This window comes from Aaosphaeria arxii (assembly GCF_010015735.1).
Source record: "Aaosphaeria arxii CBS 175.79 unplaced genomic scaffold BU24scaffold_4, whole genome shotgun sequence".
NCBI classification, from domain to species: Eukaryota; Fungi; Ascomycota; class Dothideomycetes; order Pleosporales; genus Aaosphaeria; species Aaosphaeria arxii.
In genome coordinates, this window is record NW_022983477.1 from 3,224,620 (window position 1) to 3,248,893 (window position 24,274).

Below are 24,274 nucleotides of genomic sequence, written 5' to 3' on the forward strand. Positions count from 1 at the left end.
CGGGGCCATGCATCTTGCGGTATGACGGTGAAAGAAATATACCAACTAGATATCGACAGTGGTACCAAAGAAAGGATACAAACCTAACTCTATTGTTCAAGCTGCTATGGTGGGGCAATTCACCATACTAACGAGACTAACCAGAACAGGTAATTGATCACCACCCATACTTCAACCTCAATGGTACCTACACTATAGCTAGTCAACCGCCTCGCCAAATGATAAACCTTGCCTGTACGTTTGTCTGTATGCAGATTCGTCTTGTCACCGTCCTCTCACGTCCTCCTCCTCTGCCCATCTCACCTCACCTCACCTCACCCACGCCCGCTCGCTCGCTCGCCCAGTGCGGGAGTGCGGCAATGTGGGGCACTGCACCTCCAACCTTTCCTCGCTCACCACCAATTCCCAATTCCATCTTCCTGCATGGGATATGCGACGATTTAGCCGCCTTACGCTCACATCCCGCATTTCCAATCCCATTCCCCATACATTGATAAAACCCTCCCGCCGACGTCGCACGTTCGCATTTGCTGCTGCTCCACTACTTCGTACTACCACCACCACTACTAATGTTGATATCGTGGACGGCGAGGGTATGAGATATCTTTGATCTGATCTGATCCTGCGTACCATTGATCTCGAAATCGTAAACCTCTATACATCCATTTGTCTGTCTCTCTGCTCGTCCATCCAAGTCTCTCTCCGACGACATCAATTCATCTCCCATAATCAAACCCACAACATCACAACCTCACCCATCACCCCTCTTCATCCCAGAAACCATGACAACACCACCAACCCCCCCACAGACCACCGTCCTAATAGTCGGCGCCGGCTTCGCCGGCATCGCCCTGGCCCTCGAATGCCTCCGCAAAGGGCACTCCATCACCATCGTCGACAAGTCCCCCTCCGTGGACGAGATAACCCGCTACGGCGACATCATCTCGTTCGACCCGAACGGCGCGCGGCACTTCGCGCGGTGGCCGGGGGTCCTCGCCGCCATGCAGGCTGTCGCGCGGCAAACCTCCTGGCTGGACTTGTACCACTGGCGCGGCGAGTTCGTGACGCGGCAGTCGTTTGCGGGGGAGAAGGGGTGGGGGCCGCGGGTGAATGGGCATCGTGGCGAGTTGCATGGGATTATGTATGATGCGCTTGTAAGCCAGGGGGTGCAGGTGAGGTTTGGGGTGAGGGTTGTGGATTATTTTGAGAGTGATGGGGGGGCTGGGGTGGTAACGGGGGAGGGGGAGAGGATTGAGGCGGATGTGGTGGTGGCGGCGGAGGGGGTGAGGAGTCGAGGGCGGAAGATTGTGCTGGGGTTTGAGGATAAGCCGAAGAGTTCTGGGTATGCGGTTTACAGGGCGTGGTTTAAGGGGGAGGCGATTAGGGGGAATGAGGTGTTGAGGCATCTGGTGGAGAGCGGGGATACGCATTCTGGGTGGATTGGACCGGATTTGCATTTTCTGGCGTCGTCGTTGAAGGACGGGAGGGAGTTTAATTGGGTGTTTACGCATGTGGACGATGGGAATATCGAGGAGAGTTGGCAGTTTCCGGGGAAGATCGAGGACTGCTTGAAGTATGTGGAGGGGTGGGCGCCGGTTGTGCAGGAGATTGTGAGGGCGACGCCGAAGGACGCGAGATTGATTGATCATAAGTTGGTGTTTAGAGATCCGCTGCCGACGTTCATCTCGCCCAAGGCGAGGATCGCGTTGATTGGGGACGCGGCGCATCCGTTCTTGCCGACTTCGATTCAAGGAGCGAGCCAGTCTATCGAGGATGGTGTTGTGCTCGCGGCGTGTCTGGAGAAAGCTGGGAAGGATAAGGCGGCGCTTGGGGTGAGGGCGTTCGAGAAGATCAGGTACGAGAGGGTCCACAAGGCGCAGGCTACGGGCGTCAAGACGAGAGAGAAGTGGCATAAGGCGAATTGGGACGAGATCCGCAAGACGCCCGAGGCTATTCACTTGACGAGGGAGGCGTGGCTGCTCAATTTCGACGCAGAGGCGGATGCGTATGAGAGGTTTGATGAAGTCGTCGCGAGCTTGCAGGCTGAGCGAGCTCGATTGTGAAGTGTAGCGAGAGCGTGCAGATTCATATCGCTGTTCATTTCGACTTGGTTAGATAGATGCATGGAGTGGTAGATTGCTAGAACATGATATTCATAAGTAACGATGTGTCGTTAGCATCACTTGCATAGGCGAAGTTTCGGGACAGAATATGGATGAAAGAGTTGTATTCCAATTGGTATGCTCAAGGCGACGATGATATGTATCTGCATCTGTAGAAACAACAAACGAAGCGTGGAAGCTCGACAACTACTAGTACTGTACATCTTAGGCCGACAGAATAAATAAAACCACACAAGGGACACCTCGCTCATATATCTGGTATCTGAATCAAATCCGCCATCCCAAGCGAAACGATGGTCTCCAATCCGATAGTAAATCAAGACGTATCTTGACAGTGACAAAGAAAAATTGCACAAAGAAGGAGAAGTTATTCGACAGTGCGGTTCCTAGACAAAGAAGAGTAGGTCGCTTAAGGTATGTCGTGTGAAGGAGTCGTATAAAAGCCGAAATAGTCGTGATATGTCATGGATAATATACGTGATGATTCGTGTCGGCTAACGCCTATCAACGGCCTCCATCAAGGCCCTCTAGCCCATCCATAGGCGTACCGCCAGGGTGGCTAACACTCGCGCGGTGACCCATATGGCCATTCATGCCCATGTCCACTGGCGGTCCGGTATTGAGGCCAAAGTCGAATCCGGCTGGCCCGAAGACGCCCCCATCGTCACCTAGAGTGGGTGGCTCCATGTTGAATGGCAGGAACCAAGCATTGCTGGGGTCGAGGAAGCCACCGCCCATACCCATCGGATCAATGTTCCATAGACCAGCGCTGTTCGGATGGGCAGAGAATTCAGGGAATGGGGAGAGGTCCATTTGCGGTGGCAGGAGAGATGTGGGAGAGGTTGCAAGCATGGAGAGGGCATGTTGCTGGTGTTGATGCTCGAAGCCGGGAATAAACTGCTGTTGTTGGTTGGCGGTGGAGAAGTAACTAGGATCAAACGCAGAGGCGTCCATCGGGTCTTGGGGAGCGATCTGGATATGACCCATCTGTTGTTGAAGGTGATGCTGGTGCATTTGTTGCGCCTGCTGCAGCTGAGCGGTCTCGTTGGCATTCATCACCGGTGCCTCGGCCTTGGAAACTGATTTCGATTTGTTCTTGCGAGCCTGCTTGCGTTGTTGGTCGGTCTTCGAGGGCGGCGATAACGATGCGAAGAACTCCTCCACGCTCTGAAGGTCACTCTTTTGGCTCAAGACTGCATCTGTGCCCGGTTCATTTGAAGGTGGCTCGGCGGCGTCTTCGTAGTCCTCCTTCGAGACTCCACGCGGATAGCGATCAAACCAGTCACCATACTGGAAGATCACGCCCTTTCCAGATTTGTCGGTCGCCGTCGTGGGTCCACGCAGATGCGCATCGGCATGTTGTCTATACAAATCTTTCAGGTTCTCGGCAATGTAGTGAAACATGCCCCAGTGCTTCTTCATTTTGCTCAAATACTTGACATTGTACGCCAGGTATTTCTTTGACTGTGCTTCAAGTTTCGCACTCTTTGAGAAGATGCCATGGACGTGGACTGTGGATGAGAAGAAAGCGGAGTAACCGGCAAATGGAGCCACCACATTGTAATCCATGGCTTCATTGATGAGGATGGAGATCTGGTTGGCAGCCTCCAACGCAGTTCGTGCAGATTCGGTAATGAAATCGCGGGGCATGTCTTTCGGCGGGCGGCTGTCCGCTCGGGTCGGGAACGAAAATCTGTGCATGAAGAGAATGATCTGCTGATAGAGGATGTGGAGGTAAAGGAAGTGGTTGGCGGTCTTGCCAATGGCGTGGCTCTTCAAGTTTTCAGGGTTGTAGACCAGCATTTCTGGTAACGCGTCTCTAAATTCCTTCACTTCCTTCTTGATGTTCAAAAATGTGGACTTAGGAGACCACATCGATTCCACTTCTTTCTCTTTTCCGCCTAGGTTCATGTACTTCACCAGTTTTCCCCATATGCAGACCAGACGAATGGTGTATGCAGCAACGCCCATGTTCTCTCGCGCGTTCGAAGGCTGGCCACTGTCCGGTGGGACCGGGTTGGGGACCTTGCCGTCAAGGTTTTCCGTCGGCGCTTGCACCTGGTCCAAGAACAAGTTCTCCTTCATCGGCAGCTGGACTTCAATGTACTGTTCGTTGACAAAGAGAGGTCGATCGGTTCCCGATGAGTTGAAACGATCCATGAGGAAACAGGACCACATGACTCGCCGTCGAATCTCACGATCCGTAGGGCTAAGCGGCTTTCGATCGGGTTCATTCACCGTGGGATCGAATGCCAATTCCTTGTGTAGCTGCAAGGCGTAGGCCATCCTCTGAGCCATACCGCCAAACATCCAACTCCGACCACCTTGGCACGTGCCGAACTCGTGTAGACCAAGGAGCAGATACACGATGAGGATGGTAATGTTGGGCGTGTCGAACCGCTTCAGTGATATCTCACGTGCGCGTTCTGCCCAGTCGTCTCCGCGTAAGAAGGCTGGCTCTGTCCGAAGCTTTGGATGTGTGGAAAACCGGGCCGAGATGGCACAGATGGCTAAAATCAGTACTGGCGGTACATTTCCTTGGGCTAATTTCCTCATGAAGCTTGGTTTGTGTAAGAGTGGGTAACTTTGGCCGTAAACATGGTCAAAGTAGACTTCGGCCAGATGCTCCTGGATTTCCTTTGGCGGAAGGCTGTCGGCACCTTCGGTTAGCAAGCTGGTGTCGTCGCCTTCCTTTGCGCGCGACGCCGAGCCCGCAGCATCTGGGCCTATAGCTTTCGATTTGGACCACTCGTCCAAGTCGTTACCGAAAGCCTCTTCGGCGGCTCGCTTTTTGGTGGTTGGTGTCTTCGGAGGGGCTCCTGGTAGGGCAGGCTTCACGACCGATCTCCCCACGCCGGAAACTGACGGTAAGCTCTCCTTGGGTATGAGCTTGATGACGCGATCTTCCATACGTCGCAAGCGCTTGTCGAGCATTGCCATGTAGTCTGTCCGTGGTGCCGCTTTCCTTGTCGTCACTTTGTAAACGCACGGTATCCGGCTCCGCAAGCAATGCTTGCAAGCTGGTTTCTCTCCCGAACATCGTATCTTCTTCCGCCGACAGGCGATGCACGCAAGGGGAAGTCGCTTCCGATCCTTTCCAGCTTTCGTCTTCATTTCACTCCATGCTGGAGTATCTTGTGGGTCGTTCTTGTCCTTCTTTGACGTCGAACCGTCTGCGCCCTCCATGTCGATACCGTCCTCCAATTTCAGGCCCATTGTTGAAGGGTCGTGGAGAGGGTCTCCAATAGCTAGGAGGCCCAGCGCAGGTGCGCTTTCAGGGCTGGTATTATTCCCATCCTGACCGTAGTTGCCCGTACTGCCGATGCTCAATCGGTGTGGATGGGCACTGCCAGGGATGTTGTCCTCGCTCAAGGTGCTTATGCTTCCCCGGTGGGTTTGTTGGAGGTTGGTTTTGATGGTCGGGCTGACGCGCATTTGTGATCGGTCGTAGGTGGTGTAGGCGGCATTTTGGCCAAAAGTCATGGAGGGGAAGTCGGAGAAAGAGGCCATGATTGCGGAGGGGCTGTTGGAAGGTAGGGGAGGAGAATGGTGGGAGGTTCGAAGCTCCGGAAGGCCGTATTCGTTGAAAGCGAGGGGGTCGTCGTGATCAATATTGGCCAGCGAGTGCGATGAAGTCGTTGTCATAGCAGTTGCGCCGGAATCGCCCATATTCCTCGACGGCCGGCGTCTCTGATCAAGGTGCAGAGGTGGGCGGCGAAAGTATCATGGGATGGAAGGACGCGGAGGATTGGTGGATGAGAAGAAGAGTCGACTAGGGTTCTTCAGTGGTAGCGGTAGAGCTCCAGCAGCGCAAGCATATTGAGGAAGAGGGTAGTATAGGAGGTGTGTTTTTAATTACGACGTTGGCGCGTGGGTTTGGGCATACGGAGGGTGAGGCTGGTAATGGTGTTGGTTGTGGGAGAGATTGTTGATTTGCAAAGGTTGGGTTGTGAGAATCGGAGGGCGGATCGGCGGGGAAGAAAGTGTGGAGATGGAAGGTGGAGGAGCAGGAGGAGCAGCGAGTAGGAGAGAGGGAGAGAGGGAGAGAGGGATGGGATGGGAGGGAGCTACGACAGGAGGGAGGAGGAGGACGACTAGGTAGTAGTAGGTAGTAGTATGGTATGTAGAGGTTAAGGAGAGAGCCGCAGGTGGCCTGGAGGGGTACGTAGGTAGTCTGTGTGTCTTATTGTCTATAGACGACAACTCACAAAGCTCACACACAGCAAAATATGCTCGTAATAGAGGAAAAGACTTGGAAAGAGACTACTAGTCTTTTGAAGTTGATGATGTACGAGTGATGAGTAAATGGAGGGTTGTGTGTGGGCATTAGGTAGAGAATATCCAGGTACTTAGTCGTAGTGTGTACTGTAACTGTGAGTGTGAGGATTGTAGTGGCGTACGCCCATACGCCGTAACCCCCGGGGCTGGACTAACTCTTCGTCTACCTCGGCCGGGGCTAGCCCAATAACTACACACACAGACACAATACATACAATACACAATTCCGCAAATATATACAGGTACTTTAGCACTCACAGTCATACATAATAATGGTCAAGTGGGCTTGTGACTGGTGGAGGAGGGAAAGGTAGGGGTGTTCGGAATAGATGCAGCAGGATTCCATGTGCATATATGTGGGTGAATGAATGTGTGGGAGTGCGGGTATCCGATACTGTACTAGACTTTGCGAACATAGACCGAACGAACAACGAACGCCCCAGTAAAATGTCTAGTGCAATCTTGTATGGTTTGACAGATCAAGGATGGAATGGAAGGACTCGGACTGGACGGTTCTGAAATCCAGGATCACCATCAGGTTCAGGGTGGGCGATGGTGACGAAAAGGAATGGGAACAGGATATGAGGGATTACACCTCGGGCCGGCCAGGTCACGGGGTCGCGTGCTGTATGTACAATACATACTCTCGTACATACATCAAATGTGTAGTTGTCACGAGTATTACTGTTGCTTCAATGCTTTTTTTGCCTGTCTCCTTTCCTCCTCTTTGTGTGATGATCTGCGTACCCATCTCCATACAAGAAACTCCACCAGCCCTTCTGGTCATTCATCATTCTCTCCCAAGCCAGGCGAAAAGAGTGGAGTAATACTGCACTGCACTGCATAATGTATTGTGGTGTGCATGCTAGAGAGCCCAAGACCATCTTCGTTACAAGAACATGTCTGTTCCCTGCAGTTTCCGTCCCTCTAGCCCAGGGTTGGCGCCGCAGACAAGTAGAATAGTCAACTAATCGGGATGGAGATGGACATTACTATTGAGAGAGATGGACATGATGGCGTCCTCCCCACATCGGTCGCATTCCGGCTTCCAGCAACGGCAGCCCCGGCCAGTTCACGGTTCCTTTCCATCAAATTAGAGGTCGAGACTCCCCTTCCCTATTACTCATTACTCAGACATCACAAATCCAAAATACCAAAGCCATCCCTCCCTCTCATCGTCAACGTCACAGCAAGTATTGGCTGCTGTCCCGGAGAAAGGAACCTCCAAACAGTGCATCAGGGGGGAGTAAGATCAAGAGAACACCCATGAATGGTTGCCAAACTTGGAAGGATGCATCGTCTTCCTCGTCATTATCATCATGCTGCTTACTTGCTTGTCCATGGCATCGTTGCATTCGTCAGCTCGAGATATTGTCACCACCGTCAGATTGCAATAAGGACGTATCAAGCTCAAACTCGCCCAGCTAACCAAGCAACAGGCGAGTTCGTGCACCTTGTACTGAATATGCAGATATTGTAGGTTCTACTCTGGACAGTCTGGACATTCAAGATAATTACCTTTCTTTACTGGTCAGATGCAGGCAGCTGTGTCTGCCACGTCTTTGCCCCAGAGGGGATAGACGAGATGCGTACATTTTTGCTTTTTCGCGGGGCAAATCTAGAATCTCATTATCATGCTCGTACTCATGTAGTCACAGACATACGCTTTGGTGTTCATAGTGTACACACTACAGGAGTATGTAGGTATACACATGCATTCACCTGCAGCAACTGCACATTTCACATGTTTACCCTTAATTACTCCTCTACCTCCTTAATCCTCTATTCTGTATTTCTCTTTCCCCATTTACGTAGATACTTAACCACAGGCTCAGTAGGATGTACTTGCAATGTAAATTAGCGCTCGTTCCCCTCTTCGATTGCAGCTTCCATAGTACTTCCATGCTGTGATTATCCTCCCGTTCCGTCTCTCTCCGTCTTCCTCCGTCTACTTTCTCCTCACTCTTTGGGATCCATGGACTAATTCGGTGATCTAGGGATTTCGCTACATACGTCTCTCTTATTATTGTCATTATTACTATCATCATCGCAACTCCATATTCTTCCACTTACTTTTCCATACTAATTACACGCAATCTTCCATACCACAAAGACCGGTTAACAAAACCGCCATCCCTACAATCATCCGCACCGCTGCCACGTACCCAACCATCCACCCATCTATGGATGTCGATCGTCACCTATGCATTTTCCAATTTACGTCCTTGTTCCGAGCGTCACGAGGAGCTCGAGGACAAGACGCGCGCGCGAATGAGAACGGCCATGTCAAATTTACTGATTTGCGCAGCACCTCTCTTCCCAGCCATGCCAATCCCATCATGCCTTTACGGATCTTGAGCACTGCAACCTGACCTGTCCTGTATCAATCCGGCTTCTTCCATCCCTCCCCGGTCTCTTTCATCCTGCCTGATTCGAACGGTCGGTGTACAGCTGGTTGGCGGGAAAGCTGTCGATCCTACACCAGGAATCCTAAAGTGTGCGCAGTCGACCTTCCAGAAACATACTCTTCCTCGCCCTGACCACCACGCATCTTTCAGCCGTAGCTTTGAGTTCCTCCCTGCACCTCGAATACACGACCATCTAGGCCCCCGATTTCTAGAACCACATACACTGTGTACATTGTGCGGGAAATTTAACCAATCTACAAATTCACAAGTTTCCGAACACGTAAGTGGTCGAATTCTGGCTAATCTTTGCTCGTCCTTAGACGCGACCTTTCGAGCCCGTCACATACAGTACATGACCAACTTTCGCTTTCTTCCTCTCCATCTAATAAATCGCCTCTGCCTCAATTTACTTCTTTCATTTTCCTACTTTGTCAATTACGCACCGTGCACGTGTTTGCTCGCTGCCATGCGCGCTCCATCTGCACGAATCTATGGCAAAATATTGCCCGTGTTCGCTACTCCGGCCACTCCTTCATCAACGCGACCCTCCCCCCTTCCTTCACTCTCCACGCGGTTATGCAATCTACCCGCTGAAGTATATCCCTTTCGTCCGCACGCGGTCATAGTCAGACACTCATCAATGCCATGCGAGCGGAAGGCCTACCTACCTATCGTCCTCCAAATTCGCCCCCAATGTAACACAGAGGATGCACCACACCGCTGCACCGACGCCCAAATTAATCTGATTTGCCTGCTGAGGGCATCATGCAGCCGCAGGAAATTCAGAAAACCCCGCCGCCCGCCTACCAAAGCAAGCAAGCAATGTGACCCTGTACCTGAAGACGCGACGCGAATGCAAAGACCACCGGGAGGGAAAGCTGGGGTCGATCTTGGTAGGTATGCTTGACGATCGCGCTGTGTAAGAGGTACATACGTGGTGGCGGAGGAGATCCAGATGTGTGTGAATGCTGTAAGCTTTATGTCCGTGGTGGTATGCACAGAAGGCGACAACGTCTACACAGTGCAGAGTACATCGACGACAATCGACATCATTCAGGCTTCCCGAGAGAAACCTCACAGCATACGGTCGATCTCATACCACTTCCATCCAACTCATCGAATTGATGCCTGATATCAACTTCTTGTATGCATCTTCTGTAGGCCATCTACCCCGTAACAATCGACGAACATGATGTTCGAACATCACGGGTCAGTGTCATTCGTACTGAACCTCGCGCACATCTTCCCCTTACAACAATCCCAAATGTACATCCCCCAAGCTTCTGCAATATATACCTTTTCTTTCCTTGCTCCACTCAGTCATAACCTAACCTTCACCGCCTTCCATTCAAACACCCAACCCCGCATTTTCCTTTATTTACCCTTATTCCTGCCCCGTTTTTTTTCTTCTCCACGTAGATGGGTAGGGTAGGTAGGTACGTAGAGAATACCCCAGATGCGTATGGGTCTGTCTGTCTTTATAATACAAGGTAGGTACAAGGCGCAAGGGGCGCTTTGAGAACAACACGGCGGGATTGGTCGGGAAACTTCGCCGCTTTCTGCGTGGTGCGGTGGGGGGGAGGGGATGTGGATTGTTCGTCACGGGGTTTTGAGCTTCTGTGAGGTAGGTACCTGTATATATGTATGTATTCGTGCCCATGGTTTGATTGGCCAAGTGGAAGAGAAGGAGAAGACGCGAGAGAAGAGGGAGGGGAAAAGTAGATTTGCGTATAGTGAAGGAGTACTGCTTGAAATGTGAAGAAGGATGTTTGTTGGAGTTTTCGTTGTGTGGGGATCTCGTGACGTTCGATATAGACGAGGAAGGACGACAAACGTACATACACTTCACGATATGCATACTTGACGTGAATGAAATGAGAAGGAGTTGGAATTGCTAACGATCGTACTATACTCCCCTCTACATCTCGAAACGAAAGACTACATCCACTTCCACTTCCTCGCCACATAGCAACCCCATCCATCTACAGCAAGACTTCCACAATTTCCTCTCCTCCCATGTCTGTCCTCTCGTAGCAATTGTGAAAAGTTCATTCACATCCCGTTCCCCATACCCCCATCCTTCATACTCTCCAACTTCTCCACCATCGCCATATCAGCCTTCGTCATGACGTCCCTACGTCCCTGCATCCCCATCCCCATACCGATTTCCATCTTCATGCCCTGCACCATCGCCTCCATTGCCCTGATCCTCTCCGCCATAGAGGAGGAAGACACGTCGCGCGTCTCAACATTGGACATCATCATCACGGACGACGTATCGGCATCGTCGCCTTCGTCGGCGGCCGTCATGACGTCCATTCTGATCTCCCGCATCATGGCTTCCATTTGCTCGAGTCGCTGCTTCGGAGTCATGGGCGTGGAGGCGGAGCGCTTTGCGTTGGCTATATCTGGCTGGGGGTATCTGCCGTATGCGGCGTAGGGACTGGGTTTGTTTCCGTTAGCTAAGGTGTTGTTGTTGGTGGTGATGGGGTGGGAATGTGGAGTGTTTAAGAGTGAAGGGAGAGAGGGGGAAAGGGGAGGGAGGCTTTACTCGTAACTGCTGTATTCCTGTCGTTTCTCTGCTGGCATCTCGGCGTCGGTGTGCTGCGCGTTCATGTTCATGTTTTCGTTCATGTTCGTATTCATCATGTTCATGTTGCCATCGTCATCTCGCGGGTTGGCGTGTTCTTCTCGGGCCTGCTTTTCGACATTGGCATCGTAGATTCCGTAGGTGGAGTAGTCGCTGTTGGCGAGAAGTAATGGTCAGAATGAAAGCATATCCAAGTAGGTTAATGGAGAAAAGACTCACTTATATCGCGAGTACCACGAGTAATCCTCTCGTTTTCTCAGCTCAGTGTCGACAGGTTCCATGCGTTTGGCCTTCGTCTGGGCTTCACCAGAGGAGGTGGCTTCTTGCATCATTGACATGGGGTTGGTGGTCATCATGGCTGCTCTTTTGTGATCCATTGGGTTGGGCATTTCCGGGACCATGTTTGGAGACATGTTCATGTTCTCGGCTGGGATGTCGCCTACATGATAAGTATTAGTATCAAAGAATGAAGCAAGTCATGCGTGAGGGAGTTGTTGTGGAAGTATGAATTCAGAGGGAGAAATATGGAAGTGTTCAACATACGTTTGGCATTCTCGCCCTCGTCCATTGCACCAGGAGGATACAGTCTGTAGTCTGTGTACGCACTGTACGGGTCATATGAGCTGTATGCATCATACTTCTCCGCCTGGCCGCGTTTAGCTTGTTCGCCCGCAGATTCAGCCATCATCTCCATAGGCTTGGACTTCGATGATGACATTGGCGCTGCATATCCTACGGATGCAAAGCTCACCAGAACGATGAGCAGCATGTTGAGAGAATGCATCATTTCCGTATTCACACTGTGTGGCGGTAGGCGAAAAAGTGGCAGAAGGTTCGTTAAGCTTTTGATTTAGGAATTTTGAAAAGGATTCAAATAACGAGCAACACAATGAGATTTGTTCGAGTGGTGTATTTGACTATGAAGGTCGGTAAGGAGGTAGACGTCGAGTGGGTTGAGATGAAGGACTTAAATACAAAAGGCGTCGTAACTTCGCAATTACTCTTATCTGACCCTTGATACACGAAGAGGACGTTCAATGATGGGTAGCAACATTCAGAGATTTCGCGATTTACACCAGTTCTTGCGAGCGCGGGAGGTTTTGTCGCTATTTTGTATGTTATCATATGATCAGAAGGACCTGTGTTCATCAACCCTGTTTGATCAAACACGAGAACCCCTAGCAGATCCGACAACTTGAAGTATAAGAACGTTGGAGAAGAGCATGGAGCATAGTTTGGTGGCGAACGGCGTCGTACCCGCCGGGTGTATGTGCTTGTGTAATCGAATCGATGATGACAGGATGGTTGTTCACGGCAAGATAGATTGAAAATAGCATCGTGACAACAGACCAGGTACTGATTAGTGCAATGATTCCACTGAACTGGTGTTGGAGCTAGGGAATACTACAGCGTACCTACGAAACCAAATGCCTTGCGTAACCATATGTGCAGATGGGCGACGGGTGCCTCCGCCATAGGTAACTAGTTTCCGAATAAATAGCCGTTATTGAGGAAACACAAGCAAATCATTGATACGAGGCGCATATTAACTTAAGGCGGAATTCGGTATACGTTTGCTCCAGTTTGGAGTTCAGGCATGAGTAGAGTACGATGGTCTTTGATGGAGAGATTTACCGCGACGGCGGTAGTTTGAGACAACTCATCAGTGGCCGGAGGTTTGTGAATGACGGGATAGAACCGTAGTGAACACATAGTGCCTGAAGATCATTGCAATTCGCGCGACCAAGTACGCATCGTGCAACGCTAATGTTCTTCTAAATCCCGTGGAAGGCCTTTGCGGACCGTTCGACGGCATTCAGGGTTGCGACTTAGCAGATTGACACAACACTATGCTGAAGAGAGAAAGAATTCTGAAGGTCTAGGGTAATTGTAGACGTGGTCGGAGTTCAATGGTGAGCTAAAGTGTTACGGCTACGTGATTGCTACGTTGTATCCATATTGCAACTGTGTGGTCCAGATAACGGCCCAGAATTGTTTGCGTTCTTCATAGAGGTTACTCTTCCGATGACGACTGACGTGAATGCGATGGCCAATCGAGCACCAACCGAGCACCTATGGAGCTGAATCAGAGACGATCAACATAACTCACTTTCTCTGCTTTCTACACTAACGATTGCTCCAACACTCCTCATGTTTCAACGCTTTTTCCAGAAGCCGGCAAAAGGTCATCAAGGTTCAGAAGCGAATGACGATGATGCCCTCCTATCTGAGGCTGACATCGTGACATCGAGGTTCGCACGAAAACGTCGTCGAAGGCATGATTCTGAGGCCAAAATCGCCGTAAAAACTACGTTTATCTGTTCAGCGATATATCTGAGTATCACAATATTGGTCTGTTTGGTTTTGAAAGATGCGCAATTTGTTGACGATATCGACGTTGCCTGCTTGAATCACGTATCAAGTTACTGTAAGTGGTGCTATCAGCAATCGATCATAGCTGCTTTTCGAGGCAAGGCTAACGCTTTACAGCGCCAATTGTCAAAGAAGTCAAACCAGGTTGGCACGTTCGACAGTATAATGGATCATTCTTGCATGAAACTGTTTATAGACAGGCAGCTGGGCCAGAAGTGGATGCTGCTTGGGCGGCACTAGGAGCTGATTGTGACTACCAGAGTCTTCGCACGTAATCAAGATGCTAATATTCCGTAGATCGGAGCGTTGTTATCCCAGCGAGTGAGGCGGAGAAGACCGGAATTCGATCAGATCAGGTCAAGATCAGCCAGATCTATGGAGGTGGCTTCCCCGCCAATGTGGAAGGATTGCATCACATACATTGCTTGGTACGTCGAAAGGCGAGGTTCAAAATGGTGATGCTGATATCTAACTCCGGTAGAATCTTCTTCGGAAAGCATTATGGTGGAACTACGAATATTATCGCGACAAGAAAGAGGGTGCTTTCTCGAATACTGAGTATATCGTACGCTACCATGTTACGCACTGCTTGGATATCCTCAGACAGCAGTTGATGTGCGTCACGGACGTTGGCGTTCTTGGCCAAGTATGGTGGCAGGCAAAAGATATGGCAAAGCCATTGCCATTTGTTGACTTCAATACGCGGCATAAGTGCCGTGACTTCGAGGCCATTCGAAAGTGGGCAGAGGAACGCCAGTTGCCCCCAGAGTCAGATGTTGACATGTCGCTCTTCTACGAGCAACCAGCGCCGGGTGATAGAGTACTGCCAGCGATCCCTTGAATAAATAGAATGTCGATGTTTCCGAAGTAGACCATATTCAGATCTCCTTCTCAAGGCGATTGCGGGACGACTACTATGCCTACCGTGACCTTGTGTTATGAAGCTTGAACAGGGCTTGGAAAAAGGCATCTGGCGCATGGAACAGATGTTGTAACTCCTCCTGGTGACACACTGCAATTGGCAATATGATCTCTCTACACCTGAAGGTGCATAATGAACGCTAAGGAACCTGTCTGTACACGCGCGCATGCGAGGTTTTATTTCGAGTCGAGAAGGGAAGCTGGAGATGGCCCGCAGCCTTGGTTGATGTTTGGAATCAATTCTGTCTCGGCTTGATCATGCCTTCGTGAATGACGTAGTAGACGACTGTGCTGTCAGTGTCTACCGTAGCTAATATGGCTCGTTTTGAGGTTCTCCAAGGATTGGTCGAGGTCGTGGGGGATGTCTCATTCTCGGGTGGGACAATGCTTATGCCAGTGAACACATCGTGTAGTTGATGAAGGGTCCATTTCTCGCTCAGTCTGGTGGGAAGTACCCATTCGCGCTCCGGCTGAGCCTCGAACTCAAGGATTGGCTTGCTGTCGCTCTTATCATCCGTCGCTGCCTTCCGTTTCTGGTCTGCCTTCTTCAGCAGCTCGATCTGCTCATCTGGGTCGATGTAGGCTCGCTCCGGTGGTACGCCAGAAACTAAGGGACGGGGAAGTAGTTCATTGGTGAGAGGAGAATGGGTATGGATGCGCAGAGCAGTCCACGAGTGCTGATATTGCAGGTTGTGCTCGATTTGGACGGCGAGCGAGTGCAAAGCGGGCAGGTGAGTAGTGGATGATTGCAGCTTTGGGTCGGTGACAAGCGATTGGAGCGGGGCAGGCAGTACAGCCGGTTTCATGTGTACGGGGTGCGTCATCGCAAGGAGGAATTGCGAGTAGTAATTGGTAGTGATCTGAGATCTGACCTGGCTGACCTCTGGGCGTCAGAAGGGGAAAGGGTAAGGAATAAAAAAAAATAGAGAGAGAGAATGAAGGAGGGTCGTTACTGTTGCGGGAAGGAGGGAAGATCTCCACCTCCGCTAAGCCACTCGGACCACCGAATAGCCATCATTCGCCGTCATGGCCATATCCGCACTAGGTTGGGTCAGGTAGGTCAGTAACTATTACAAGCAACAAGCAATAGGATAGTCACATCGTGTACTCAATCCACCAATGCCCATCAGTGCCCAGTGTGTACGCATACGTAATGTCCGCCAATTCACATTGATTACTTCTCAGGCATCCGTTTGTCTCTTCTTACCCTTTGACCCCATTTACATTTACCTTCGCCATCACCATTGTTTCCTTTCCTCATCATAGTCGTAGTAACTATCCCATTAAGCCATTGGGACCCTTCAACATCATACCAGTTCGAATACTCACAAGGTCGATACTCGTTGCATCTATCGATCACTCCATCTATCAGATCCATCAATCCATTAATTCATCAATCAATATGGTCAAATACGTAGCACCAGCTACCCTTCTGCTCCTCGCTAGTGCCGTTTCGGCACAGGAGACGACCGAGCAAATCTTCAGTATCCAAACAGACACCACAAACTTCCAGGCGTCGCCCACAGTGGGCCCTCCCGGTAAGGATAAGAATTAACCAATGGCCATTGTCAACCCCAGACTTCCATTCTTACGTACTTTTCAGGCTCGACTACGGAGGGCATCATGAGCATCTTGCCAATCTTTACATCGCCCACAGAGTCAGTAACGGGCATCATGTCGATACCGCAGGGGGAGACTCCCATCTCCACTGACACCGTATCCGGCATCATGTCGATTCCTCAAGGAGAGACTCCCATCTCGACAGGACTCTCCTCATCGGGTGCGTCTGCATCGACGTCGGGAGGAACCACTCCGACACCAAGCGGCAGTGCAAGTGGTTCTCCAAGCGGCTCTTCAACGCCCTCCGAGTCCCCTGGTGCCGCTCCCCACGGCCGATTTGGTGGAGACGGGAAGTCGGGTCTCTTTGCAGTGGCTTTGTCTGGACTGTCCATTACTTTCGGATTCGCGTGGACTTTGCTTTGAGTGGGCAAACGCGTTGGTGCCGGCCTTGCGGATGACGTTTCTCATTACCTCAATATGTATACTTGATACCCTGAAGCATTTGGCACGTCCCGGATGCTTCACCACACACATTCACTACTTAGCTTGCTAGCAACCTGGGCAGCGTCATGGTCTTGCGAATACCTAAGATTAGCCGATGAAACAATTGATCAATGAACAATTCTGCAAATTATCTTCCCCGAGATCTTGCGTAGTTGGTAGAGTTTTCTTTTCACTGCGCTACATGTATGATGAGTACGGCGTGGCCACGGAAGGTTTTTTTATATCGCGTCTAAGTCCCTTAGTATCTACTAGTAGGGCCAGTCTTAGGTACCCGTAGCTGGGAGCGAAAAACGAGTACGTGTGTGTACGATATACGTGCGGATAATTGTACGCTGTACGGTGGGGATGCACGAATCGCATGCCGTCAGCCTCCCGAATACGCGTATACATGATCTGCACCAGACTTCAATGGGGATGGCAAAGACGTGGCGTCGCTCCACTAAAGGCCGTAAATGGGGGCATCAATGGCTTGAATGGCTTGAACGGCTCTAATGGCGCCGAGATAGCCTCCGATTGATGGTTTCGAATGGCTTGGGTAGGATTGAAACTTTGTTGGTCCAGCCCAGCCCTGCATCGAATCATCATCCGGGGTCGGTTCGAAGGCCTGGGCTGGCACAATTCTACGAAAGTACAAGTGCCCTGACCTGATCGTGCAGATACAAAGTCACCCCAGTCACCCCAGTTTCATTCTCATTTTATTCCATCGTCTTTTTCTTGATTTTCTTTCTCCATCTTGCATTTTTCCTTTTTACACGGTTTAACATTCTTGACAATGCCCTTGTCGTATACCAGCTGACACGTTATAAACCTGCAACACCAGGATCTCGCCAGGGCACAACTGCTAGGGGTACTCACATCAACATCATCCAGTGCCACATTGCCCTGCTTGGCTTGACGTACGCCACGCGAATCGCCCTGGGACAATAACAACAGCAACATTCGTTGTTCCTTCTCTACCATTCATTCAATCAATCGTCCGACCCAACAATTCTCTCTCCTGCGTTCCATTCCTAAGTTCCTACCATCACCCCGCCCACCATGGCGCCTCCAAACGCCGCAAACATACCAACACCAGTCCCCTTTCCACAGCCAGCATCTATCCAGTCGCCTCAACAATCCTCTCCAACTGACACCGCCGCGCAATCTTCTACAACGCCCCAGCGACGTTCACGCACCTCTACCAATGCATCAATCACTTCAGCCACAAATCGTATTCGGACAGCTAGTGTCAAGCTCATGGAGGCCGATGCGCCGCTAGGCATGTGGGCCGCTACCGGGCAGACCGCATCCAAAGCACCATCCATCTCAGAGATTCGCGGAGGAACATTTGGCACCGCAGGGTGGGATGAAGAGTCACAAAGGCGCAATGCAGGAAGGCGCGCGAGCCTCGCCTCAGAGAGCGGAAAGAATGCGAGGAAATCGAGCACCACGCCCGTCGCTACAACGGAAAGCGCAACGCAATCTCCAGCGGGTAAACAACCTACCAAGACAAGCTCCTCTGGACTACAAACCGCAGCGGTCGGAACGGAGCCTTTCCCCGCCGTCACGGAAGAGGAGATGAGTGTTATTCCTACTCGCGAAAGCGCCGCGACCCAAATATTCACAGAAGAGCCCAAGCGCGATGAGATTGCGCGTGATTATAGACCAGCTTCATACCAAAAGGAGAGCTCTGAGTTGATGGAGAGGGATAGAGACGGTCACGACGAATCGCGGCGACCTCTCAATGAACGCCAGGTAAGGATTTCCTATGTACCCTCAGTGTCAATCCGACTAACGTTGCGTTCTGTACAGTACTCGAATGGCTACATTCCTCCACCTAAGGTCCCCTGGAAAACATCGACTGTGATCGGCCTCAAAGCCTTTTGGAAATGGTTCCTCACTCCGGCTGGGTTCTTGATAACAATCTATTCCCTCAACATCGTTGCATGGGGTGGCATGCTCTTCCTGCTGCTTTGCAACGCAGCCCCAGCCATGTGCACACCAACCTGCGACGACATAAATTCGCCGCGAAGGATATGGGTCGAGATCGATTCGCAGATTCTGAACTCGCTATTCTGCGTGACGGGATTCGGATTGGCCCCATGGAGGACCAGAGACGTCTACTGGTGGGGTATGTGGAGGTTGGGAGGTTCCAAGCGCAAGTTGACAGGTATTCGAAGACTCGCCGGCATCCACCGAGGATGGTTTCGTCTCCCAGGTTCGGATAGCTTGCCTGCACTTGCAAAAATGACAAACGTCAGCCCTGAAGATCCGTCCGTACCGATCCCGCATAGCAAAATCCCCGACCCACCACCGACTGGGATCCATGCTCCGCCGACATCAGGATGGAAAATGGACTTCGTTGTCTGGATGAACATGTGGAATACTCTGTTCCAAATCGTGCTGTGCTTCTACATGTGGCATTACAATAGATATGACCGACCATCGTGGGCGACCGGCTTGTTCGTCGGCTTAGGGTGTACTGTCGCTGCTGCAGGTGGCATCATGATGTATCACGAAGGCAAATACGTCAAGAAGGTTGAGGGAGTGCCAGTGCCGAAAGGATACGAAAACCGGCCCCTAGACGACCTCGAAGCAAATTCGACCCAAAAAGACACAGCTCAGCCTGTTCTGGCACAGGACGCAAAAACCTGAATGGTGTCCAGTATGCATTGCAGTTTACCAATATCTCTGCGTGCGAGTCTGTGATTGTGATTGGCCCGGCACAATCTACCTTAGTTCACTTCTTGGCGTTGATCTTCCTTGTCTTGGATTCCTCTCGGACAATGATCGTCCTAGAACTCGCTCTCGTCACAGCATAAACATAATCTTCACACGTGTTGCTACTTCTTCAGATACCCCGTAATTCAGCATACACTTTTATCTTCTTGCTCGTACGAAAGTCTTGTGATTCATTTGGTGGCCACGAACATGGAAATAGTTCGGCTAACATGGGCCGTCGTTCGTTGAATGTGGATCACTGCGTGCTTACCGCAGCCTTGCGAATAGCTGCCGAGCAAACCTCACAGCCAAGACCATTCCGATCCACCCGATGGCGACTTCAGGCAGACCACAGGATAACCTTTCGCCGGTGAAGACGATGGTATGACGTATACAAGGCGAAGTTGGTGCTCCGATGACACCGGCACGAGACCGTTACCTGTCTCGGGCGATGTAGACTAGATTTTGCCTACGCCACTACTATTCACTCCTAATCAATAGATATATTCCAGTGTCTTACGAAGCACAACACCCGACATTTCATCGATCAATACAATTCACGATGACTGCCATGGAATACTACAACCCCAGTGCGGGTAGTCAACCTAGCTTAACCCAACAACCCTATCCTCCTCAACACTCTCAATATCAGTTCCAGCGGCCCTCGAATCAAATAAGCCAACCGTTCCAGTCGAATAATCAACCGCCGCCACCAGCATACTCGGAATACAATCAGCAGCCCGGCTACCAACATCAACAGTTCCCGCAGCAAACTTCCCATAGCCAATACCCTCAACATGCACCACCTCAGATATCTGTGCCTCCGTACCCAGAGTTGGACACCATGAAGCCACAGTACTTTCCGCCCCCCCCGAAACAATCTTCTCAGTCCGACCACCTAGGTGCACCACTTCAGCACCATCGCAGTCACTCTCAACCCCCGCGGGTTCAACGAGTCCGGTTTGAGGACGAATTGTACGACTCTGATTCCTCCGACGGACGCTCGATTCCATCGGACAGCGACCACTCAACCAGGCATCGCCGACGGCGCAAGAATCGTGACTCTCACTCTCGCTCATACGACCGATCCAGAAGCCGGTCATCGAGCCTTGATCGCGACCGTGACCACCACCATTCTCGACACCACAAATCGCGATCAGAGCGTAGAGAGAAAGACCGCAACACCTTTCTGGGAGCCGGCGTCGGTGGTCTAATTGGCGACGCTATTGTGCCGGGGCTAGGGACAGCAGCAGGCTTGCTACTCGGTGGATATGGCGCAAGGCAACATACAAAGAAGAGAAGGAGCCGGAGCGATGCAGGTGATGAGCGCTATTACCCTCATAGAGGACGAGCTGAGGGCGAAGGCGGTTGGGACAAGGACTCAGCTACATTCAGGATGGGACATGCTGTGAGATAGACGGTTATCGATGGCATCTTTGCGCACATCGCCGTGGTCTTACGGTCATTCTATTCTTCTCAGCAAAAATCACCTTTTCTTAGTTCTTTCTCCTTCAACTGTTTGAATATCGAAGGATGGCATGGCAAAGCTAGCGGGCGTCAAAGCAGACATAAATTTTTTCATGTATACGAAGACTTAGCGAGACAGCTGCGCTGTACGTATATACACTGTGCGTCATAGGAAATCATACAATAATGCAACAAATGAAAATTTCTACATCGTGCTCGTGTTCACAATATCTGTCACCATTCTAGAACCGTACCTGTCACCGCTCACGATCTCGTAAACATCGTTAGTCCCAATCGGCCCGAGCGTGCATACTCCACAGTTTCCCACGCCCTGCCGCATACAAGCGACGAAAGACTGTGATGCCCTGTGCACGATCAGACATATTCTTGAAAAAGAACCATTCCCCCCACAAATAGAACAAATATTTTCTCTCATACGAAGTGAAGATCGAAAGAGTAACACGGGAATGCTACCTCGAATAGGTTTTAGGACCCGCTGTCGTCTACGCCAATAACCGTTCCTTTCCCCCCATCCCGTAGATCCACTATTCTCCCAAGCTTCGGAATTAAATGCCAATTGAACTCCTAAGGTCTTGTTTAAATACCGATATTCCTCACCACAGCTGGTTTTTTAAACACTACATCTATTTCAATTCCTCGTCCGAGCAGTTGATTTGAAAAATATTTGCGGAGGATCATTCATTGACCTAATTGACTCCCCAGCGAGTTGATCCGTCTTTCCATAATGGGACCCAGCAACGCCGAACTCGGCATTCTCCCCTCGCTGCCACAAACTCCGAACGACCTCTCACGCAACGGCTCCGCCATTGAATTGGAGCAATTATCAGTATCTGATGGAGTCCATGAGAATGAATCCGCACTGCCTCCAGTCGACGGCGGGAAAGACGCATGGGGTTTCCTGTTCGCCGCGTTCATGATTGAAGTCCTAGTCTGGGGTGAGTCAAGTTCCCAAGTCCAGTCGGCACAAACAAAGATATCGCTCTCAATTAAGGAACTGTCATGCTGATTGTCAAATTGTACAGGATTCCCATTCTCATACGGTATCTTCCAGGAGTACTATTCCAACAACCCTCCCTTCCAAGGCTCCCGCAACATTGCCGTCATCGGAACCTGCGCCATGGGCTTCATGTATCTCTCCGCTCCGTTGGTGTTCGGCCTCCAGACGAGATATCCCAAGTCGAGGCGCTACTGTGTTGTCATAGGTTTGTTGATCATGTGCCTGTCGTTGGGACTTAGTAGTCTTTGCCAGACTGTGCCGCAGTTGATCATCAGTCAAGGGTTCTTCTACGCCGTGGGCGGTGCGATTGGTTACAGTCCTACGATCCAGTTTATGGACGAGTGGTTCGTTAAGAAGAAGGGTTTGGCGTTTGGTGTTATGTGGGTAAGTTTGTGCATCATTGAGTTCCCAATCAGCTTTTAACATGGGATAATGTCTCTCAATATCAATGTATGAAGCTATCGGGGCTTGGTTGCTAACCAGATCATAGGCAGGAACTGGACTCGGTGGAGTTGTCATCCCTCTTCTCCTCCAATACCTTCTGAACAAGCACGGCTTCCGCACAACTCTCCGCGTGTGGGCCGTCGTCCTCTTCGTCGCAACCGCACCCTTAACCATCTACATCAAGCCGCGTCTCCCGGTATCCCAAGCCTCGAACCACCGCTCCTTCAACTTCGACTTCCTCACCAACCGCACCTTCCTCCTCCTCCAACTCGGCAACATCCTTGAAGGGCTCGGCTACTTCGTCCCCTCGATCTACCTCCCCACGATCGCGACCTCCATCGGCGCCAGCAACGCCATCTCCGCGCTCACCCTCATCTGCTTCAACGTCGCCTCCGTCTTCGGCTGCGTCTTCATGGGTACCATAATCGACCGCTGGCACGTCACCACCTGCATCGCCGTCTCCACCATCGGCACCTCCCTCTCCGTCTTCCTCATCTGGGGCTTCGCCACCTCCATGGCGCCCCTCCTCATCTTCTGCGTCTCCTACGGCTTCTTCGCTGGCTCCTTCACGAGCACCTACCCGGGTATCATGGCCGCCGTGCAGAAGTCCACCGGCCGCTCTGACGGAAGGATCATGGTGTTTGCGGCGCTGGCGGCGGGTCGCGGGATCGGCAACGTGGTTTGCGGTCCTGTGAGCGAAGCGCTTGCGAGGAGCGGGGACGTAGGGAGCAAGGGATTGTATGGGACGGAGTATGGGCCGTTGGTTATGTTTACGGGTGTCAGTGCTGTGCTGGGTGGTGTTAGCATCTGTGGGAGGAGGTTGGGCTGGGTGTAATTGATGTCCTGACCTCCCCGCTCGTCCTTTGATGTAAGAGGATGGAGTGTTGCTTAGATATAGATTGCGCATGATGTGGATTTAGACTCTACGCGTGGAACTGGACAGCGTATTAAAAGGCGGAGGCAAGCGGAAAATGCCCAGCTCGTCGATTTGGAAAAGGAAGAGGTATGCTGGTAATGAAAGAGCAGCGGTGGCACGATTTAGATATGTGATAGCGTTTCTAGAATTAATGACATGAACTATACGAACCTTTAACATGCGACTATGTTCCAGTGTCGTGCATACATCTAGGTCCCAGAAGCGCACCTACACCATGTCTTCCCAGTCCCACAGGCATCAAAGTCGAAGGCTTCGATTTAAGCTTGCTGCCACCATGAAGATGACTCGCTCATATGATGCAGGTCTCGATTTCTCGGCGAATATGAGGACTCTAGTGTCAAGTGCCGTGTCGCGTACGTGAGGTAGCCTTGCGCTCGTGGGTGTGCTGCTGGTCGGTCACTGACGGCGTACGCAAGTTTAGCTGAAGCACGGCGAGGACTTTCGGTGTCTAGTAGGCTGTAAGGTAGGTAAGTTTATCAGGGAGGGCTTTGGAAGCGTAATGGCATATGTGTGAGCTCTGGGATGGAGGTGGAAAGGTCTCGATGTCGAAGGTTGGGATTGGGGGTATGCGGCGGGCATGGGCTGTCTGGGCGGATTCATGGAGGATCTTTGAGTAGCAGTGGTGCCAGAAATATGATAGTGTTTGATTACGAGATCTAAGGTCTTGTTTTGCTGTCCTTGTATTGAGGTTATGATGTGCCGTCCGGGTAGCTAATATCACTGGTACATACACTCCGTTCATGCGCTGTTGCCAGGGTCGTAAAGTGAGGAAGGGCGTGCCAGAGAAGTCTCGAGAGGCTCTGTAGAAGGTAGTGCTGGCTTCAACTTTGTGATGCTGGCCTTTTTATGCTGTTTATGTCTTGAGATCATGAAGTGATGCTCGGCCAGATGTGCTCGCCAGCTTCGGCTTTGAAATGCAAGCTCTTGTAAAGGGATGTTACTCAACGCAGC

At 51.1% G+C, this 24,274-nt stretch overlaps 11 protein-coding genes across 11 annotated transcripts; 8 read left to right on the forward strand and 3 right to left on the reverse strand.

Annotated features, from left to right (window-relative positions):
• Positions 1-186: 186 nt before the first annotated feature.
• Positions 187-638, forward strand: BU24DRAFT_200753 (uncharacterized protein). The gene has a single exon (XM_033521815.1). It carries the CDS (start codon positions 219-221, stop codon positions 492-494), a length of 276 nt encoding a protein of 91 aa, XP_033384717.1. The 5' UTR covers positions 187-218; the 3' UTR covers positions 495-638.
• On the forward strand, positions 639-2,501 carry BU24DRAFT_480988 (FAD/NAD(P)-binding domain-containing protein). Its single transcript, XM_033533148.1, has one exon. The coding sequence runs from the start codon at positions 783-785 to the stop codon at positions 2,061-2,063; it is 1,281 nt and encodes a 426-aa protein (XP_033384718.1). The 5' UTR covers positions 639-782; the 3' UTR covers positions 2,064-2,501.
• BU24DRAFT_200762 (uncharacterized protein) lies at positions 2,501-6,064 on the reverse strand. The gene has a single exon (XM_033521816.1). It carries the CDS (start codon positions 5,790-5,792, stop codon positions 2,628-2,630), a length of 3,165 nt encoding a protein of 1,054 aa, XP_033384719.1. The 5' UTR covers positions 5,793-6,064; the 3' UTR covers positions 2,501-2,627.
• Positions 6,065-8,960: 2,896 nt separating this feature from the next.
• BU24DRAFT_200769 (uncharacterized protein) lies at positions 8,961-9,857 on the forward strand. Its single transcript, XM_033521817.1, has one exon. It carries the CDS (start codon positions 9,162-9,164, stop codon positions 9,714-9,716), a length of 555 nt encoding a protein of 184 aa, XP_033384720.1. The 5' UTR covers positions 8,961-9,161; the 3' UTR covers positions 9,717-9,857.
• Positions 9,858-10,861: 1,004 nt separating this feature from the next.
• BU24DRAFT_462542 (uncharacterized protein) lies at positions 10,862-12,168 on the reverse strand (the record flags this gene model as incomplete). The annotated part of the gene is made up of 4 exons (XM_033532018.1): positions 10,862-11,252; positions 11,361-11,552; positions 11,619-11,838; positions 11,943-12,168. 4 exons carry the CDS (start codon positions 12,166-12,168, stop codon positions 10,862-10,864), a joined length of 1,029 nt encoding a protein of 342 aa, XP_033384721.1.
• A 1,057-nt stretch (positions 12,169-13,225) lies between these two features.
• Positions 13,226-14,613, forward strand: BU24DRAFT_492479 (uncharacterized protein; the record flags this gene model as incomplete). Its single annotated transcript, XM_033533895.1, has 4 exons — positions 13,226-13,827; positions 13,890-14,021; positions 14,070-14,200; positions 14,254-14,613. The coding sequence occupies exons 1-4, from the start codon at positions 13,551-13,553 to the stop codon at positions 14,611-14,613; spliced, it is 900 nt and encodes a 299-aa protein (XP_033384722.1). The 5' UTR covers positions 13,226-13,550.
• Positions 14,614-14,771: 158 nt separating this feature from the next.
• On the reverse strand, positions 14,772-15,634 carry BU24DRAFT_200786 (uncharacterized protein). The gene has a single exon (XM_033521818.1). It carries the CDS (start codon positions 15,515-15,517, stop codon positions 14,930-14,932), a length of 588 nt encoding a protein of 195 aa, XP_033384723.1. The 5' UTR covers positions 15,518-15,634; the 3' UTR covers positions 14,772-14,929.
• A 153-nt stretch (positions 15,635-15,787) lies between these two features.
• Positions 15,788-16,881, forward strand: BU24DRAFT_450914 (uncharacterized protein). Its single transcript, XM_033531065.1, has 2 exons — positions 15,788-16,231; positions 16,297-16,881. The coding sequence occupies exons 1-2, from the start codon at positions 16,096-16,098 to the stop codon at positions 16,674-16,676; spliced, it is 516 nt and encodes a 171-aa protein (XP_033384724.1). The 5' UTR covers positions 15,788-16,095; the 3' UTR covers positions 16,677-16,881.
• Positions 16,882-17,657: 776 nt separating this feature from the next.
• BU24DRAFT_200797 (uncharacterized protein) lies at positions 17,658-19,705 on the forward strand. Its single transcript, XM_033521819.1, has 2 exons — positions 17,658-18,491; positions 18,549-19,705. Exons 1-2 carry the CDS (start codon positions 17,796-17,798, stop codon positions 19,389-19,391), a joined length of 1,539 nt encoding a protein of 512 aa, XP_033384725.1. The 5' UTR covers positions 17,658-17,795; the 3' UTR covers positions 19,392-19,705.
• A 314-nt stretch (positions 19,706-20,019) lies between these two features.
• Positions 20,020-20,874, forward strand: BU24DRAFT_409491 (uncharacterized protein; the record flags this gene model as incomplete). The annotated part of the gene is made up of 1 exon (XM_033525924.1): positions 20,020-20,874. The coding sequence occupies one exon, from the start codon at positions 20,020-20,022 to the stop codon at positions 20,872-20,874; it is 855 nt and encodes a 284-aa protein (XP_033384726.1).
• A 475-nt stretch (positions 20,875-21,349) lies between these two features.
• BU24DRAFT_441562 (MFS general substrate transporter) lies at positions 21,350-23,467 on the forward strand. The gene is made up of 3 exons (XM_033530451.1): positions 21,350-21,880; positions 21,968-22,326; positions 22,433-23,467. The coding sequence occupies exons 1-3, from the start codon at positions 21,670-21,672 to the stop codon at positions 23,219-23,221; spliced, it is 1,359 nt and encodes a 452-aa protein (XP_033384727.1). The 5' UTR covers positions 21,350-21,669; the 3' UTR covers positions 23,222-23,467.
• Positions 23,468-24,274: the final 807 nt, after the last annotated feature.